Here is a 17,342-nt window from a genome sequence, read left to right on the forward strand (position 1 = left end):
CAGCAGCACCACCACCACAGGAGTGAAGGGTTGAGGATTACAGGGGCAGTTACTTAAGTTGTCGGAATGAGAGATATTCCGGAGGTACTGTAACTCGTGTCATGCTCTTGGGACAAGCCTGGACAAGGCTTTGTGCTGACGACTCCTAACACTGGGTACGTACTCGGTACTGTACATCCAGCAATCACAATCATATTCCCGAAGACAACTGTTCGCCCTGTGTTGCACGCTTGACGCCCTCAGCGGCCGCACACTCAATGGCAAATCCGATACACCTCGCAATCCATCCAGGGCCCCAATAACTCAGCTCCATACAGTGCGGCGCCTCCAGCACAACCCCCCTCTCGACCCTCTGACTACTGGTAAACGCCCGCGCAAAGTCCTCGACATTCTCCCGCGTCGTCTTCCACAGTGCATCGTGTTGCGCCATCCCGTACATGATCGGCCATTGCACGTCCTTCGCGTAATCTAACCAGTAGTCCAGCCAGGTGAATGTTCCGTCCTCGATCTCACCACGGGACATGGAGTGGTCCAGTTGGGATGTCAAGGCGAGCACGTCTGGGGAAACGCGTAGGGCGAGTTCCTCCGGGGTAGCGCCGAACATGGGTGCGTCCTTGTGCTCCAGAGGCCAGTTTATCCGCCCGTTCACGGTCAGGGTGTCCATCATGTGCTTTGCGGCCTCGCGAGGCCGCGCGTGCACGGTACCCCATCCAGACATGATCAGTCCGCCACAAGGGTACGTATGTTGCTGCTGCTCTCGGGCGTGTAACGCGGCTGCCACTATGGCGCCGGGAGCGCCAAGGGAGTGGGCGAGGATGACAACGGTGGTTGCTTCCGAGGCCGCACCGTATGCTTGCCATATTGCGGGCAGGATGTGCTGATGGAGGTATTTGCCCTCTTCCTGAAGGAACGTGGACCCTGCTGGGAGCGTAGGGAGAGCCGTGCTATCCTTGTAGCCAGGGCGATCGACCGAGATAAATGGTACGCCGAGGGACGCTGCTATTCTCAATGCCGAGCTTGCAGTCTCGTTGGCAAAATAACTCGAAAAGTAGGTTCCGCCGTGCAGACCAACTATCAAGGGCCGATAATACGGTGTCGTTGATGTTCGGGACGGAATCGATAGCAATCCGGACACCTGAGCTTCATTTGTCAAAGATAGAGTAAATGACTCCATGTTGCTTGTTTTGAGAGTGGTAGTCGATAGTGCTCGCCTGCAGCTCCGACCATGCCCGTCGACGCCGTTGCCCAGACGATTATTGATATTCCGGATTTCTTATGCTCGACTCAGCGATCCGTGCTTTCCCCGGCGAGCAACAAGTACGGGGTACAGGTATCGGACATGTCTATCGGATCACCAATCCACCCTCCATCGTGCGGGGTATCGGATACGTACTCGGTGCATGAGTACATACCTCGGATGCCTCCAGGCGTGGATGGCATCGACCGTCGAGTCTTGCAAAGTTTCGCCGAGAGGGGAACCATTTGATCACAGAAAAGGAGCTTGCTGAGTGGGCGGGTCTAGCTGCAAGACTTTCTTCTGGAATTGGGGCTTGTAAACCGCATGGTGCCCTATTCCATCATGCATTGGGCGCGATTTGCTTCGAAAACCGCAGCCATCCTGTAGGGTACGTGATCAGGTTCACCAGAGCTGCGTCCAACATGGAGGGATGTTGGTAACATGGAGCGCCACGGTCTCGTGAAGCTATTTGATAGCTTCGTCACATACAGACACCTTCAATTCGGAGTCGGACTGGTAAAAGGCAGTAACCCCTCGACTTGAATCTCGCTCGCTCTAGGGTTGAGACGGAGGAGCTTTCGCGGGTGACCCAGTGAGCAAGCTGTAATCAGAGCAGCATGCTTTGCTTGAATATGTCGACACTTCTGTTTCAGCTCACGCTGGTGACACAAATCACCTAGAATATGAGGGTGAGACAATCCAGTCGAGCGCGAAAAGATTGAAGCTGGACCAGAGTTTGCAAACTTTCGATTCGTTTCTGCAGGGTAAGCCCGCTGACGCCGCATATACTTCGCTTCGAAGGCTTTCCACGGCTTTTTTCCCCCTCCCTGTTGCTCGAACGATCCCTGATGCAGAGAAGATGTTGTCGAGATGTCCGCCAACGCTGCGTGAACAACACCCCCCCGGCTCGAGATGATGAATTGAAGTCGTATAGCGATCGTGGTATCTCAAAAACTCGCACCAAGCAGCGGTAAATCCCGACTATTAGCGCTGAATATGTATTTGCAAATGGTCGTGGCGCGACGGGACTGATTACCGACGTCTGTGGCACCCTCCCTTCGCACGCCTCCCAACAGTCCGCGGTTACGCGGATCGTGCTGCTTGGGATCAGTGTCAGTGTTGCACCACATCCCGGTAGACCCTCGAGTCTTCGTTAAGTGGCAGTGTAGTGGGAAATTCTCCGGGCACATGCAAGTGGCTGATAGTCGTATGACTGTGTGACCGTTGCGCCGGTCTTAGGGTGTACTCAGTCGGAGCAGTCTTCGCTTCCCGGGGTCCAACAAAGACACCATTAGCGTCAAACAGGGAACCGTTTGGCGCCGTGTAGCCTGTGCTCGTAGGCACAGTCGACAAAGTTCCAGTGTCGGTGCCGGAGGAGATGGTATTCGCAACGGCAGAGCTTGGTGCTGTGGTCGATTCACTCATCGCACGAGGCTCGGTCGGTGCGTCAATCGGTGCTGCGGTTACGGCAGGGATCGGAGCCGAGGACTCGCCATACTGTGGAATTGCTGTCTCTCCGTCCAGCCTTTGAGCGGCGGTCGGTGTACGGTCACGGTCCCTCTGTTCCTGTTCCTGTTGCTGCTTGTGCCGATGTATCGTGCTTGCTGCCAACGCAACCCCTGCCGCAGCTCCTCCCCCAGCACCGATTGGTGCCATCCATTCACCATACTCACTGGCTCCGTCGTGAGGAGCTGCAGTAGGGTGGGCTGGAAATATGTTAGGATGATGACCTTGTGTGTACTGGTTGGCCGCGTTCAGCTGAGGAGCTGGGGCTGCAGGTTGATGCGCTTCCGGCTGCAAATCCGTGTGTTTCTCCATAGTGTTTGCGAACGGCACGCCACTCCCGGGAAGACCACCGGCGGCTGCTATTACATCACGGTCTCGGTCAGAACTTTCTCCACTAGAAGGGGAAAGCGGAGCTTGTAAGCCGCGCTGAACGTTGAGATCTGACGGAAATCGCCCACCTGGTGCTGGTCTTTGTTGAGGAGGTCGCCATCCGGCTTCAGATCTGTTGTCTTCGTTGTCATGCGAAGCCGCTCCGACACCTAGTCCACCCAGGCCGGCGACGGCGACCTGATCAGGCGGAGCAACCGAATTTCCTCGCACAGATTGTTCGCCAGAAAAAGCAACACGGTCGGCCTCGTCGTCCTCCAGACCGCCTTCTGAGCTGATGATGCTCGCGGGTTTGAGACTGTTGCCAGAAAATGACCGGGCGTGCGTTCGTCGGACAAACTCGTTGCGTTCCTCCCCTCGCTTTTCGGTGAGCTCTTTGATGTCATTGAACCAGGCAAGCATCGTATCGTGCGACTCGGCCCTGAACACCCAAGCGTGGCCGCGGTGCATCGACCCGGTTTGCCGGCCCTTGAGCATAAATTTATGTGAGGAAGAGTCGAGCTCCGAGTGGGAGCCCAGCTTCTGCTCGGGCAGATACAATGACATGACAGGGGCCTGGAATGCAATCCGGTCTGCCGACTTGAACTCGTGCAGATGAGTTGGAGAAAGAACATACCTGTCAGACATGTCAGTGTCCGGCATTTATAGCCTTGGAGGGGCTGTACTCACCACCCAGGGGTGTAGTTTTTCAGGTACTTGCTCTTTCGCTCCAGCATACCGCTTCTCACTTCGATCGCTGCAGGATGATCCTTTCCAGGATACACAATATGAGACACTTGCCTGATTGGGATTCTGGGGTCAACCATCTGACTGTTATTCGTGGTAAACTCGTCCCATTCATGATCTTTGGCCATCGCCAGCGGGCCTTCCTTCAACTTTTCAGCCGTGTCATAGTTTTCGTCGGCCTCACGGCGAAGAATGCCTGCCAACACATTGTACGCTTTTTGGATCTCACCGACCACGATAGATTCCAACTCACGGCCAGAGGCTTCTAGGTTGAGGTACGCCTATGAGGGTCAGCATCGCGGTCCTCATAATGTTGGCATCAGCGACCATACCCTATGCAAATAGTTCTCCTCATCAATCTGCTTTTCAATTTGTTTATCGAGCGCTAGCTTGACGAGGAAAGGATCACCCTTTCCGCTCGTGGATGCTGCATCGTGATCGACCGAGCCAAGTGCTTCCTGTAGAGATTGGACTGCCCTTTTGGTGGCCTCCTTTTCCTTGTCTACTGAATTCTTAAAATCACCAGACAGGCTCTTGATCTCCTTGATCTTCTGTTGCAGATCGCTACGCAGACCGGTCAGTTGTATGATGACCTCGTTCTCAAGGTCCCGAGCCTTGTTGGCTTCGTTCAGACCCTGTTTGTGGAAATCCCGCAGAATGTAGGCGGCGTCTCCCACCCCGCCTTGGGACAAGAAGTTGGGCGGTATGGTGGTATTGTTGATGACGTTAGAAGTTGACATGAGCGCCTTTGCCCGCGTCTCATAAGTCTTATGCAGTTCGCGGAAATAATTAATCAGATCCTTGAGGACTTTGCGCCATGCTGTGAAGAAGTCAGCCACGACGTTGGCGTACAAACGGATCTTGATACTCTTACCTTGAAACCGGATCGCGAGGAGCTCTGTTGGATTTCCGGTAGTGGGCACAGGACAGTAGAAGACGCTATTGGTTTCTGGCGTCTCCTCGTACTTCTCCTTCTCTCCCAACTGCAAGCTCCGCACGGAGCCGGCGTAGCTGCTTCTCTTGCTGGCGGTCCTTTTGAGGCTCGCGCTCTTGTGCAGCGAAGCCTTTTTCTTCAGCGTGCCTCCTCTCGAGGGCAGCAGGGTCTGCGACCCTGACATATGAGAATTCGTTCGCGGGAGCTCTGGAGACTCTTGATTCTGATTGACGACCTCATCGTGGAGATCGGCAGCTTGCGCGAGGGCGGAAGGGTCTTGCAAACCTGCTTGAGAATGGTTGAGTTGCGACCCCGTATCGATGGGCTGGGTGTGCTGGGTGCCGACGTAAGATATAGGTCGAGAAGATATTCTGGCGCTTGTCGGCCGCGCGGAGTGTATCGAAGGGTCGGGACGAGCGCTCTGGATGGGTGAGACGGGAGTGACGGGTCTCGAAGACATTGTGAGGGTGTGGGTGCGACAAGACAAGCCCAGTTCCCGAGCTCTTGCAGACAGTGATCGTTTGGCGACAGAGGTGAATCTCGTTCAGGGAGAGCTATGTTGCGAACGGCACCATGGTAGCGACTGGAGTCAGCTTTTGGCGCACCTCGGTATGCGACGGAGGGAGACTTCCAGGACAGAGGGATTGAAATCTGGCTTCCACGGAGCTGAACCGAGGAGACTCGAGAGCTTGGAATCACCAGGGAATTGAGTTGCGGCGAGAGGAGTGGGAAGTGGATGACGTCGATCCCAAGGCACAATAAGAACATAAGGTGATGATGATGATCGAGAGCGGGTGGGAGTATCGACGTCGAGCTGTCAGGTCCCAAGCCGGAAAGGTGACGCTTCGAGCTTGGAGTTTGGAGTCTGGGTGGAGGCGGAAGAGGCTGGTGGGCGTGGACTCGGCTTCTCTCGAGGGCAGAGCGGGAAGAGGTGGTCGAATCGCAGTCGCTTTCGGGGGCTTTAGGCGCAGTGGGGAGGCTGAACTGAGCAAGCTGAGAGCTGGATTGGCGCCTGCCGTTGGCGAACGGGGCATTGAACCGAGCTCGAGCGACTCACGATTGGCGGCGACCGCTGATGGGGCTTACAACGAGATTGAGTGCTGAGCAAAACGAGGTGGAGTGACGATTGATCTCCCTTTGATAGACATCACCATTGTCCGACGCTGATGCGAGGTCCATTTGCTTTGGTCCTCCGCTGAGGCAGCGCACATTGTTGTCGTCTAACGACTTCTCCAGCCCTCACTACCCGCGCCGTTGTGTTGTGGAAGCCGAGCATGAGCTTCCGTGTCATTGCAAGGGCATGCTGGGTAAGGGAAGCTGTCACTGCCCCGTGGTTGCATGGCTAGCCACAGGAACTATTTGATGGAGCCACCCACCGTGCAGGCATCATGGAGGCGGCAGCTGTTTAGGCGCGGATAGTGGAGTTTGACCGCATTGAGCAATGAGCTATCTAAGCAGCCATCGATCCTGGGGGCACCCTGGCGACCTTTACAACCACGTTGCATATGCAGGATGTCGCGGGTGTGCTCGGGCCATACATAACAGCATGCAGAACTGCCTCAGAGAGCGGCCGAGTCATGGAGATACGACACATTGAAGAAACCTGCATTCTGTGCGGTAGCGAGTTGTTCGCTGGCGATTTGGAATGATGGTTGGGTCGGAATAGCTGGGTGGTCCGAAAACGTAGAAAGCTCAAGATCTCAACATCAGTCATCATCCCTCATCCGTTAGCCATCTTCCAACAACCCGGGCCACAGGATTTACCACAGTACTCCGCCCGTGCTCGTCCTATGAGCGGTTGCATCGGCCACTAAGGACGATTAATATGCCAGAAGCTGTGCAGGTTGAAAGGGTTGGGTCCCATTCGCTTGCACATGCTTGGACTTTCAGAGAAGGACTCCGTAGTCTCCTGGTGTTCTGATTAACTCATCCCCTCTCGTACAGGACTGGCTCCGATAGAGAATATGTGCTTGGGTGCTGCTCAGACCCGAAGTTGAGATTGTCAGGTAATCCTCGTCTTCGGGGTTTGCTCGCACGATCAAATAAACATTCACGAACACCTCGACGATGACTCCGTCTTGATAGTCGCAAAGGCTCGTCCATTTGATTCGAATGATCCAGTCGCTGCCTTGGCGGGACTTCGCTGACTGACACACCTGCATTGCTGCGCTCATCACTGACCAGGACTGTCCTCCTCATTCCACATTTGCTGTCGGCCGCCTGCTACTGTAGCCTCTTGCAGCGCTCGGGTGCGGGAATAAGGACTGAAACGGCTCGCCTGCTTGCGAACGGTCTGTGGACTTTGAACGACTTGTCTAAAGCGCGCATGAAAATACACCCGGCGGATCTACTGCGGACCGAAGCCCTTTCAAGATCCCACACAGAAGGCTCAGCGCCGTTTGAGCTTGCTGTCTTTGTTTGACTATTTACACAGGGGGAATTCACCACTTTGCCAATTGCATGACTTGCTCCTCATCGAAAGTCCATACGCTTGTCCATGGCATCCATGTTGTCCTTTCGAGATCAATCGGTTGGAGACAGCCCAGGGTTCTCTAACATCCCATGCGAGACTGGGTCAAGTGAGCCACCACAGACTGAGGTCCTTATGCCCCAGGTGCAGACTTGCTCTCATAATATGGCGGCTGCACATCGAAGCCGTATCTTTCCTTGATTCTCTGCTTCCGTCTTTCCTCGTACCCAGGTCCGTAGATGCCTAACGCTGGTCAATCCGCCGCTCAAAAGTGTGTTCTGACGGACAATCTTACCTCTGCCTTCACCCAGTTCATTGATCGTTTCGTTGAGAGGTCTCCTGAACCTAGCCTTGGCCTCATCTTTATATGCCATTCGGTCGGCGAAAGGCTTGTCTGCAGCTGACTCGAACATGGTGCGACCGGTGTAGCTGATTACACCCATTACGCTGCCCAAGGCCAGAGCGCTACCTAACGTCGAAACCATCGACCGCTCTGCAGCCGGTCAGTAACGTCGCTTGTGTGTCGGAGTGTGTTACCATACTCCAAAGCCCATTTAAAGATCCAGCCAGGGCACCTCCAATTGTGTGGTTGACAAAGTCGTTCTTTTCACGCAGATTGGCCGAGGCGATGCTGGTGAACTGGAAAACTCCTCCCATTGCCGCTAGAAGGTGTCAGAACATGTCCTGCTTCGACCGCTAGATTGTGCCAGCCATACTCAGTAGACCAATCGTTCTCCCAAACCGCGTAAACACCCCGAAAGCACCAATTTGTTCCTTCGCCACTGTGTTCTGTACCGAGGCGATGAAGAGGCCCGCGGCGCCTGTCATCATCGCCGACCGGGCGGAGCGGCCCAGTGCATCTTGTGGTTGGTAGACGGGGCCAACGTCGACGTCGGCATCGAGGTTGGGCTTCGGGTCGACCAAGTCCCCCATGGCTGCGGTCTTGACTGTGGAAGCTCAAACCGAGGAGCTCAAATCATCAGGAGCTGCACCGAGACAAGCAACTCGAAGGAGGTTCGTGGAAGGGGACGAAGTGCGAATAGGCCGGTACTTCACCTGGGGCAGTCTTGTTCGCTGTCATACGGAGCGTCTGCAATTGAAGCTCTGATGTTGGAGATGCGCAGGCTCGGCTTGGCATGGCAAGGCATGAAATGACGCCGCTAAAGGCTACGCGCCGCCGGAAATGGAATCTCCAGCTTCGACAGTTGATACTATTTGCCATTGCCAGGCTGCTACGAACAACGCCGCAACAGCCAAGTCTCCCGTGATGGCAGGCCCATTGTACACTTCCAACGGTCGATAGCTTCTCTGCACCTATGATTCACAGTGCCGCCGCTTCTGTCATTCGTCGACGGGGACCTGTGTCGCCAACAGTCTTGGGCAGCCTTCCCTTCAGTCTCCGCGTCGTCTGCCCAAGACCGACCTGAACTTTCACCTCTCCATCATAGTAGATGTGCTTCTCGGGATCGCCATTGTTCGCATGACTATATTTCAGAGGCTTCCCTTCTCACCTGCTTCGCCGCCTCAATCCGCCGCCTCCTCTGCCTGCGGTGCTCGCCTAGGTAGCCGGTAATCCATCGCCAATCCATCTTTGATGGCTGGGGTGCAGGGGAATATCCGGTCATTTATTGCGCCGATAAAGGGATCTGGTGCGTAGGGAGAGAGCAAAGCGAGAGCTTGCATCATAATAACTGTACATCACAGGGCGCACCGCTCCAGCTCTCCTCGAGGACGTAACGCTCTATGCGCCATGGCGGGACTCGAGAGACATTCCAAACCTGCTGGCCGACTCTCCGCTCGCATTCACCAATGTACAGTACCTCGCAGAAGCCCTACCTCTTCAGAGCTGCAGACACAAGTTCGGCCTGAAGCCAAAACAGTCTCAATCACCTGCGTTGGACGAAAGACCGGGCCCGCAGACGATATGGACCGTGGCAGCGGTCTGTCAAGTGTGCCGCGTGCACCTCCATGTCAAGATTGACTATACCATCAGATTCGACGAGGAGCCCTGTCCGAGCCCTCAACATCCCCTACATCACCTGGTGAGGTCGGAGTTTCAAGAGCCTCTGGAGAGGAACGCATGGAGGCGTCTAAACCCAAACTCTCAAGACGAGATATATACGTACAAGTGCTCTTCACATACTTGCTCCGCTACAGTCACCCTGCGCTTCAGTCCCCCGGTGCTGCGGCAAAGCGACGTTCACACCCTGACCGATCCTGGGTTGCTCCGGCAAAGAACAGAAGATGCATTCCGAGAAAGAGGCGGTAATACCGAAGGAATGCGGCATCCTGGCCCGATGGATGTCCTGCTCGACCTCCGAGCCTACCTGAAGAACTCCTGGAGAGCAAGAGATGATCCGAAGTTCAAGTCGATCAATTTGTCCAACAAGCGCTTTATCGTTCGATTTGGTCCAGAAGGCAGTGCTTGCAGAGATGTGCTAGAGCACCTCGGGTTTCAACTGGTGGTAGGTCAGCGATCGCATTACGTTTTTGCGTCGATATTGACCTGTTGTCTGGTAGCCGGGCGATTGCTGGATGGTCCCAGAACCAGACTTTGAGGACCAGCAGCCCTACCAAAGTCCCGTCAATCTGTGGTTAGACAATGCCGAGCACGAGCTGCTAACCCTCATCATGGCACGACCTTACGAGGAACGTCAGCAACTCCAAGATGTATCACCACCTGTGCCTGCTGAGAGGGAACTGTCACGGGCCCTGGGGTGTCAAGACTGTGCGTTGCCTACCCGTCGCTGCACGTGGTTTGCTAATAGACGGTGTAGATGATTCGCATCCGTCGAGCAGGGCATCGCATATCTCGCCCGACATGCGGACACCCCCGTTCATCGCCCTGGGTGCTCCGATGGATCTGTCCGATCCTCTTATTGCCAGAGCATATCAATGGCAAATACAGACTGACCCGCAAAATGCACCCGTATATCTCAGTAGCCTGAAATACATCGCAAGCCTGCGCCAAAGCCCTGATTTGGAAACTGAAGTTGTCATAGAGACGTCGCAGGGCCGGTTCGATACGGAGATGTTAACGGAGGCTTACAGAGCCTTGCATCTACTTGGGCAGGAAAGTACAATCAGCGACGAAGATGTCATCGGCAGTTTCACCGCCCAGTTGGCAGATTCCCCGAGCCACGAGCACCAACTGCGAGACTACTTGCGCATCATAGGCGTCCATCGTAACAGCAAACGCATCACAGACACTGCGATGAACAGTGAGTACATCGGACCGGTCGCAGCTACCATAACTGATCGTTCCGCAGTCATTGATAGCTACGAGGCGGCGCTTGCCTTCTTGGACGCTGATGCCTCAAATGATGATGAGAGCATTCAAGCATTGTTTGCTGTCAAGGTTTGTCACCTCACCAGAGGCGCTAGGCAACCAAACTGACAGTCTTCAGACCTCCGAGAACAAAACTCTAGAGGATCAAGCCATCCAAGCTGTTCGTCTGATCGCGAGGCACCGGCAAAGTCGATTCTTGACCCAGTGGATCGACTCGGGATTTTCAGCAGACGCGCACAACGTCATGGAGGCTGCCGAAGGATACCAAGTGCTCCAGATCGAAAACCGGGCGGTCGAAGATGAGATGGTTCTGCTTCAATACACCATGGCTGTTGAGGATAATCCAGGCAGCGTCGACCACTACAATAGAGCCCTGACCGCCATCGCCCGCGAACGCAAGAGCTCGATCTTGTTGGATCAACTGCACAGCGCGGCGCCCAGGGAACCGCAAGGCACACCAGAAGAGCCCGTCGGTCTCGAAAATATCGGAAACACCTGTTACCTCAACAGTCTCTTGCAGTTTTTGTTCACCATGAACGAGCTGCGACGGCTGGTGCTCGATTTCGACAGGTACAAGATGGGTCTGGATGAGAAGAGCATGGAGACAAAACGAGTTGGCCAGCGGAAAGTCAGTGTCAAAGAGGTACAAAGTGCGCAGAAATTCGTTGATAGCCTGGCGTCGCTGTTTCGCGGCATGATCCAGACGCCACAGTCCTCAATCAAGCCAGAGCAGGAACTGGCACGACTGACGCTGGAAACCGAAAGCGTCAAGGAAAAGATGCGTCGCAGATCGACCCTCAAGTCCAACGAGCGGCCCAGCTTAGGCTCCATTGACAATATGCCTCTACTGGGCCCGTTACCCAAGGACGACTCTGCGGCTAATGGCGCACCAGATTCTGCGGTGGCCCAGTCTCCTGCTGAGGCCGACACTATCGGCGACCCTCTGTCCACTTTCGACGCCTCAATACTTGATGCCGCGAGTGGCGCAGATGCAGTTGACGACGCAACGATGAACGACAACTCTAGTGAAATCACCCTAGTCTCCAAGCCCGACAGTGAGCAGAATACCGCTGAAGGGCTAAATGAGCAGGAGCAGCAGGAGCAATCTTCGGCCGTGGATAACAAAGAAAATGTGTCGCCTATCAAGCCTCCGATGACAACAATGGCCGCATCGCCTTGGACAGGCCAACCTCTAGAGCCGACCGCAGCGTCAATGCTGAATGCGCAAGCACCTGCATCGTCCGAGCAGACAACCGACAAGGGGACTGACATAGATCCGGAACTCATGAGGTTCGCTCCGCCTCCCGGAAAGCCACCGCCAGTGCCTCCAAGGAAACCAATTCAGAATCCAACCACGACATTGGAAGAGTACGCGCGACAGCAGGATGTCACCGAGGTCATGAACCACTGCATCATCCAATTGTCATATGCAATGCGGCCCACGGGCTTCGACAAGTCTGGCGAGCAACGTGACGAGATCCACGATCTCTTCTTCGGTCAGCAGATTGTCCATACTGAACCGCAAAAGGAACCACCAGTAACATTGCCATTCCTCAATATCATTACGCGCGTCTTTCAACGACCGAGCGATGTCTACGCTGCCATCGACAATGAATTCGACCTTCAAGACGCGCAAAGTGGTGCCAGGGCATATACTTCCATCGCTGGTCTACCGCCAGTGCTAAGCATAGCTCTGGACCGAGTGTCGTGGAACAATGAAATCAAACGCCAAGAGAAACTCAACTACCATGTCGACGTACCGGAGACCATCTACATGGATCGCTACCTTGAAAGTCCACCAGATTCCGACTTGATGCAAAGACGGCAGCAGACATGGGAGATTAAGAAAGAGCTGTCGTTGCTTGTTGCTCGCAGAGACGAATTGGAAGAGAAATATGTAGGCTTTGTGCTTCACTGCAATGCCTCCAATGTTGACAACTGACATTTGTGCAGGCGAAATCCGCCGACATTCCAAGCCTTCTCGAAGATGCAAAGCTGGCGCTCGAGCACCTGTCGGAGATTCGCAGCGACCAAATATCCGAAGGCTTGGACATCAATCCGAACGCCATCGCGACCCTAGGGACCCTTGCAGAAACCGCTCGGTGTGAGCTCGAAGGTGAGTTTTCCCGGCCACAAATATTGTGGACTCCACTGACCGTTCATAGAAATTCGAGGCCGAATCACCCAGCTCACTCAACAGGTTAAAGAGTCCTTCGCCGACATGCGCAAACACCCGTATCGCCTGCACGCCGCATTCTTCCACCGCGGCAGCGCTGGCGGCGGCCACTATTGGGTCTACATCTACGACCACAAGAAGGAAATCTGGCGGAAATACAACGACGACCGCGTCTCCATCGTAACGAACCGAAACGAAATCTTCGGCAATCCATATGCGCAAGGCCAACAGTCGGCCAACAATCCGCCACCGAATCCATACCTCTTGATCTATCTCGACGCGGATAAGATTGATACCTTGGCCGAGACGGTCAAACGAGAAATTGTGTTTCCGCCACCGGATCAACCACCTCCTGTTCCCTCACGGAACCCTCCGCAAAACCAAATGTCAGCGATGCCGCCAACTCGGGCTACCGGTAGCGGCGAAGAAGACGTGGAAATGCTGGAATACGTCAACGGTGGTGAGCAGGCCCTCTCCGACAATATCCTTGTCCACCCGCCGGACCCGAAAATTAAGAAGGAAGGCGATTGGGATGATAGTGAACTGATTGCGGATAGGGCGATTGAGTGGTAATGAGAACGACCAGGAAGATGCGTGGTGGAATTTGCAGCCTCTGCTGTGATGCTGACCTCGGGCTGCCGAACTGAGCGGTCAGCGAGGTTGACTGCGATTTTGGACACCCAGATGAATGATGGCGGAGCGGAGAGGCATTTAAAGCATTGTGTCAGTGTAAAACCAGGACTGCATCGGCTGGAAAGAAAGGCGCAGCATTGCATCGCGCGTACAATAGCTAGAGCACGGCGTGGCGGGTACGACATTGGTCTTCCACTTTCCACACCATCAATGTCGCGTGGGCCTAACGGGGTTCTTCTTACGCCTCTGCGCGTCGCGGCGAATGCCCCAAACACCGAAAGACAGCCCACTTCTTTGCTCGCAATGCCATGGCTATAGTCCTTCTGGGGCCTTTCCACAATGATGCTGCACTTGACCAGTGACACGGGGCAGTGGATGCGTATAAGTGTGAAGTACCAAGGCGATGGCCACGACGGACGCTGCTGCTTCATACATAATACGTAAGTAGTAATAGTCCTGGAGACCCAAGACAAGCAGGTCGAGATTCCGTCGTCGGATCACGTACAAAAGTGCAATCCTATGGATGTAATGTATCTTAATTGAGCTCGAGCTCGCTGTGTCCATTGCCCGTGGGGAGCTCTGATCAAGATGCTTACCGCCTGCCTAATTATAGTAGTATAGCAGCTCACTGGAACGAAACATACCCCGCCCTTTCTTTTTATCACTTCAATAAGGGGCTGGTGATTTGACTACTGTAGCCGTGCCTAGCTGAGCCGAGTTCTTCTGAAGGGTCTCGTCGGCCGATGAACCCAAATATGTACTCCGTAACTCCGATATGAACAAGGAGTGGGCAGGGCTTTGTTGTGGTCGGTCAGATTACAATCCATAAAGGAGGCAGCTCTCTTGGTGGATGGTATAGACTGTGGCTGGCATGGATGACATGTTGTTCTGAGCTGGAAAAGCAAGCCGCTTCCCAAAGGCCGCGATCCTTTTCAGCATTGTGAGGGAACCTATCGCCTAAACTACCAAGGACGTTGCCCCTCGTGCTCAACGGCGTCGTCCGGCTCTATTCGTATTTCCACATATAGGTTGGGAGGTCGATGCAGCATGTGATAGTGTGAAGGCGATACAAAATTGCAATGCCGCAGAATGTGAGTTACCCAGTGCCACTGAGTTGGAGAAACGAAGCGTGCTTTCAAGTCGAGTTGGCTGGGTGGCACTGAAGCGGGTGGTAGGCAAGCGGAAGAGTTGTCGCATTGGGTCTGAGAAGAATGTCAGCATCAAGGTACCGACGGTGAGTAGGTGACCTGGATCCTGCGACCGCGCCGTGGTGTCTAGGGTTGACTTCCTGTTTTATCACGTTTGAAAACATGGCTTCAATTTTGTCGCCAGCCTTGTGGTACGGATATCAAGGTTTCTCCCTGGCCATCACGGTTACGGTGACCGTCAGTAACCGATACCGCCTGAGCCTGATAATACATCAACGCCTTTGCCCTGCTGAAACGCGGCGAGGACCCTCTCCCCGAGCACAAGTGTTGCTCCAAAAGCTGTAACCTCGACGCCGTGCCATAACTCATGTAAGCATACCTCTATGACTCACTAGACGAGATATGCCTCGCCCAGTCTCGTGGTAGGACGCGATTGCGTACTACCAACAGTCGTTCCGCTCTTCTTACCCCCTTTGACCCATTCCCATATGACGCGTCTCTGTTCACTATCGTTGCCTAGGGGTTTGGACTTTTTCGCGGGCCTTGCAGGGTCGATGATGTGGGGTCCGTTGCTGTATGCAAGTTAGACATGTGATCAGGACAGAGAAATGGGGAGCGTACTCTCGATACTTCAATTGAACCTGAGCCTTGCCCTCTTTTTGCCTCGAACTATTCACCTCGGCGACGAATTCTGTAAGGATGGCTCGGCTTGGCGTGTTCCCGAAATTAATCTGAGGTTCAGCGGGCTTGGCTAGTGCAGCTGTCTTTGCTTGCACGAGACGTTTTGGCTCCGAAAGCTTGAAATTGGGTGGGACAGGAACATCATGAATCTTGATCGCTGGCCTAATGAATTGCTCCTCTTCGTCGGTATTGTCTGATTCTTGAGCCGGAGTTGATACACCTGCTTTCAGAAGGCCTGCACGACCTCTAATCTTGAGGCCTTCTGGTCGGAGACCGCGGTTGGCAGCCATTTCTTCCATGCGCTCCGTGTCAGCCCCGACGCTGAGATTGATAATCGAGTCTCGCGGGAAAGCTTTCAGAGACCATCTCGCTGTTGCTGCTTGGTTGGCAAGTTCACAGTCACCCACCAAATGTGACTTGCTTGCACAGATACTACAAGAGACCCAGAGCCTCAAAGGCTCGCCGAGAGGGTCTCTACTCCAAGGGAAAAATCGCTGAGGACATGTTTGTTCGACGTGGCTCAGACCTCCGCAAATGTCGCAAGGAACAGTGGTAACCTTCAGGCTACTCCGGCAAGACTCGGCGGCGTGTCCTCTATCGCGGCACCTTGAGCACCGCTGAAGCCGGGGACAGGAGCGGCTGGAATGGGGGTTCGAGCAGTAGACGCATACAATTTCTGGACAGTTTCGCTCAGCATGACCTGGCTGAAGACAGTTGAGGCAGACGGCGGCCTGATTGAGATCTATAGTGTCGGAGTCGACATCGAAGAAGGCATATTTGATTTGGTTTTCAAGGTCTTCTGGGCTCAGATCCGCCAACCGTGGACCTGCATGGGCACTAGAATTCGTCACCGAGGATTCGGTGGAGACAACGTTGACAAATCGCTCGAGATCGCCCTGTAGCTGGTTGTGAGCTTGGTGTCCCGTGGAAGACAAGGACTGGGATGTTTCTCGTGCAGAGGAATGTGCCTCTGTGCCACCTCCTCTTGACTGAGCGCCGTAGACCTCATCGACATCCATGGAGTCGGAAGCGTCTTCGTGTTCGGAGTGGCCAACGTTAATGACCATCCCACCGTCCGACTCTTCCTCGTCATCTTCCTCGTCGTCTTCCTCGTCGTCTGAAATCTCAATGGCGTCATACGAGGAAGCGCCTAGATTGGCAGCCATTTGGGAAGAGTCGGGGGATTTGCGCATGACTGGCTGAAGGGGAGGCAGTGGCATCTGGCGGAAGCCCGTAGCTAGACGGTTATTCCCATACCCTGAACTGGAAGCCATCGCGACGCTGGAGGATACTGCTGCTGCTGCCGGCAACAGAGGTACCTCTGATACTTGTCTGTCTGCGCGGCTGGGAGGCTGCGAAGTCTCAGTGGCCGTGCCTGAATTGAGAGATGAGGGTGACGACGTTGCAGGTGAAAGAGAAGGTGCGGCATAAACTTGACCTCTTCGCCTGATTTGGCGGATGGAACCTACAGCGGAGGTCCTAGACTCGCTATCGCCATCATCGTTGGGAGCGAGTCTACTCATCAGGTACCTTTCAGGTCACGGAACGCGTGTTCAAGAAATCTCTGAGCGGGTGGTGAAAGTTGCACAACGACCCGGACGGGCGCCAAGAATGGGAGGTCCGGCGAAGCAGAAGCGCCACCACGCCGCGCCGGAATGGTCGTGTGCTGCCTGCGGCGCGCAGGGCTCGCTAAAGTTAGATGGGTTGGTGGCTACGTATGCAGTGTCCTTTAACTGGAAGCTGGGCTCGCCCATCCACTTTGGCCATTCCCCCATGAATTCTCGATGTGAAACCACCACAGCGTGTCTCCGTGCATACTCGTACCATTTCGGTCTTTGACTCTCCGGATACTCAACACTCTATTCACACAGCTTTCGAAGCCTCTCAACTTGGACTCAATCGCTGCTCACTCCCACTTTACTTCGCCAGGTCAGAATCCGGGCCTTCTCAGTCGTGCTGTGCTCAACGCGATTTGTCCCGCCTGCCACCACTTCAGGTACCCGCGAGTTCTGACGCCACCTTCAACACTCGCCGTGCTGACCACACACGCAGGCGTCGTCGACTGAGCCCCTACTGCATCTCTTCTCTCACGCAGATGACCTCCCAAACAGCCCTTCACCGAAGCATCTCCTTTGAAGCCAATGCGAGACTTGCA

At 54.6% G+C, this 17,342-nt stretch overlaps 5 protein-coding genes across 5 annotated transcripts; 1 reads left to right on the forward strand and 4 right to left on the reverse strand.

Moving 5' to 3' along the window:
• Positions 1 to 190: 190 nt before the first annotated feature.
• G647_03198 (uncharacterized protein) lies at positions 191 to 1,174 on the reverse strand (the record flags this gene model as incomplete). Its single annotated transcript, XM_008727544.1, has 1 exon — positions 191 to 1,174. The coding sequence occupies one exon, from the start codon at positions 1,172 to 1,174 to the stop codon at positions 191 to 193; it is 984 nt and encodes a 327-aa protein (XP_008725766.1).
• Positions 1,175 to 2,350: 1,176 nt separating this feature from the next.
• On the reverse strand, positions 2,351 to 5,250 carry G647_03199 (uncharacterized protein; the record flags this gene model as incomplete). Its single annotated transcript, XM_008727545.1, has 4 exons — positions 2,351 to 3,746; positions 3,800 to 4,137; positions 4,189 to 4,676; positions 4,731 to 5,250. The coding sequence occupies 4 exons, from the start codon at positions 5,248 to 5,250 to the stop codon at positions 2,351 to 2,353; spliced, it is 2,742 nt and encodes a 913-aa protein (XP_008725767.1).
• Positions 5,251 to 7,393: 2,143 nt separating this feature from the next.
• Positions 7,394 to 8,193, reverse strand: G647_03200 (uncharacterized protein; the record flags this gene model as incomplete). Its single annotated transcript, XM_008727546.1, has 4 exons — positions 7,394 to 7,503; positions 7,556 to 7,753; positions 7,803 to 7,922; positions 7,977 to 8,193. 4 exons carry the CDS (start codon positions 8,191 to 8,193, stop codon positions 7,394 to 7,396), a joined length of 645 nt encoding a protein of 214 aa, XP_008725768.1.
• Positions 8,194 to 8,854: 661 nt separating this feature from the next.
• Positions 8,855 to 13,298, forward strand: G647_03201 (uncharacterized protein; the record flags this gene model as incomplete). The annotated part of the gene is made up of 8 exons (XM_008727547.1): positions 8,855 to 8,909; positions 8,965 to 9,725; positions 9,781 to 9,988; positions 10,038 to 10,481; positions 10,530 to 10,618; positions 10,668 to 12,446; positions 12,503 to 12,665; positions 12,715 to 13,298. The coding sequence occupies 8 exons, from the start codon at positions 8,855 to 8,857 to the stop codon at positions 13,296 to 13,298; spliced, it is 4,083 nt and encodes a 1,360-aa protein (XP_008725769.1).
• Positions 13,299 to 14,897: 1,599 nt separating this feature from the next.
• G647_03202 (uncharacterized protein) lies at positions 14,898 to 16,461 on the reverse strand (the record flags this gene model as incomplete). Its single annotated transcript, XM_008727548.1, has 2 exons — positions 14,898 to 15,078; positions 15,128 to 16,461. The coding sequence occupies 2 exons, from the start codon at positions 16,459 to 16,461 to the stop codon at positions 14,898 to 14,900; spliced, it is 1,515 nt and encodes a 504-aa protein (XP_008725770.1).
• Between the last annotated feature and the right edge of the window lie 881 nt (positions 16,462 to 17,342).

Source organism: Cladophialophora carrionii (genome assembly GCF_000365165.1).
Source record: "Cladophialophora carrionii CBS 160.54 unplaced genomic scaffold supercont1.2, whole genome shotgun sequence".
Taxonomy (NCBI): Eukaryota; Fungi; Ascomycota; class Eurotiomycetes; order Chaetothyriales; family Herpotrichiellaceae; genus Cladophialophora; species Cladophialophora carrionii.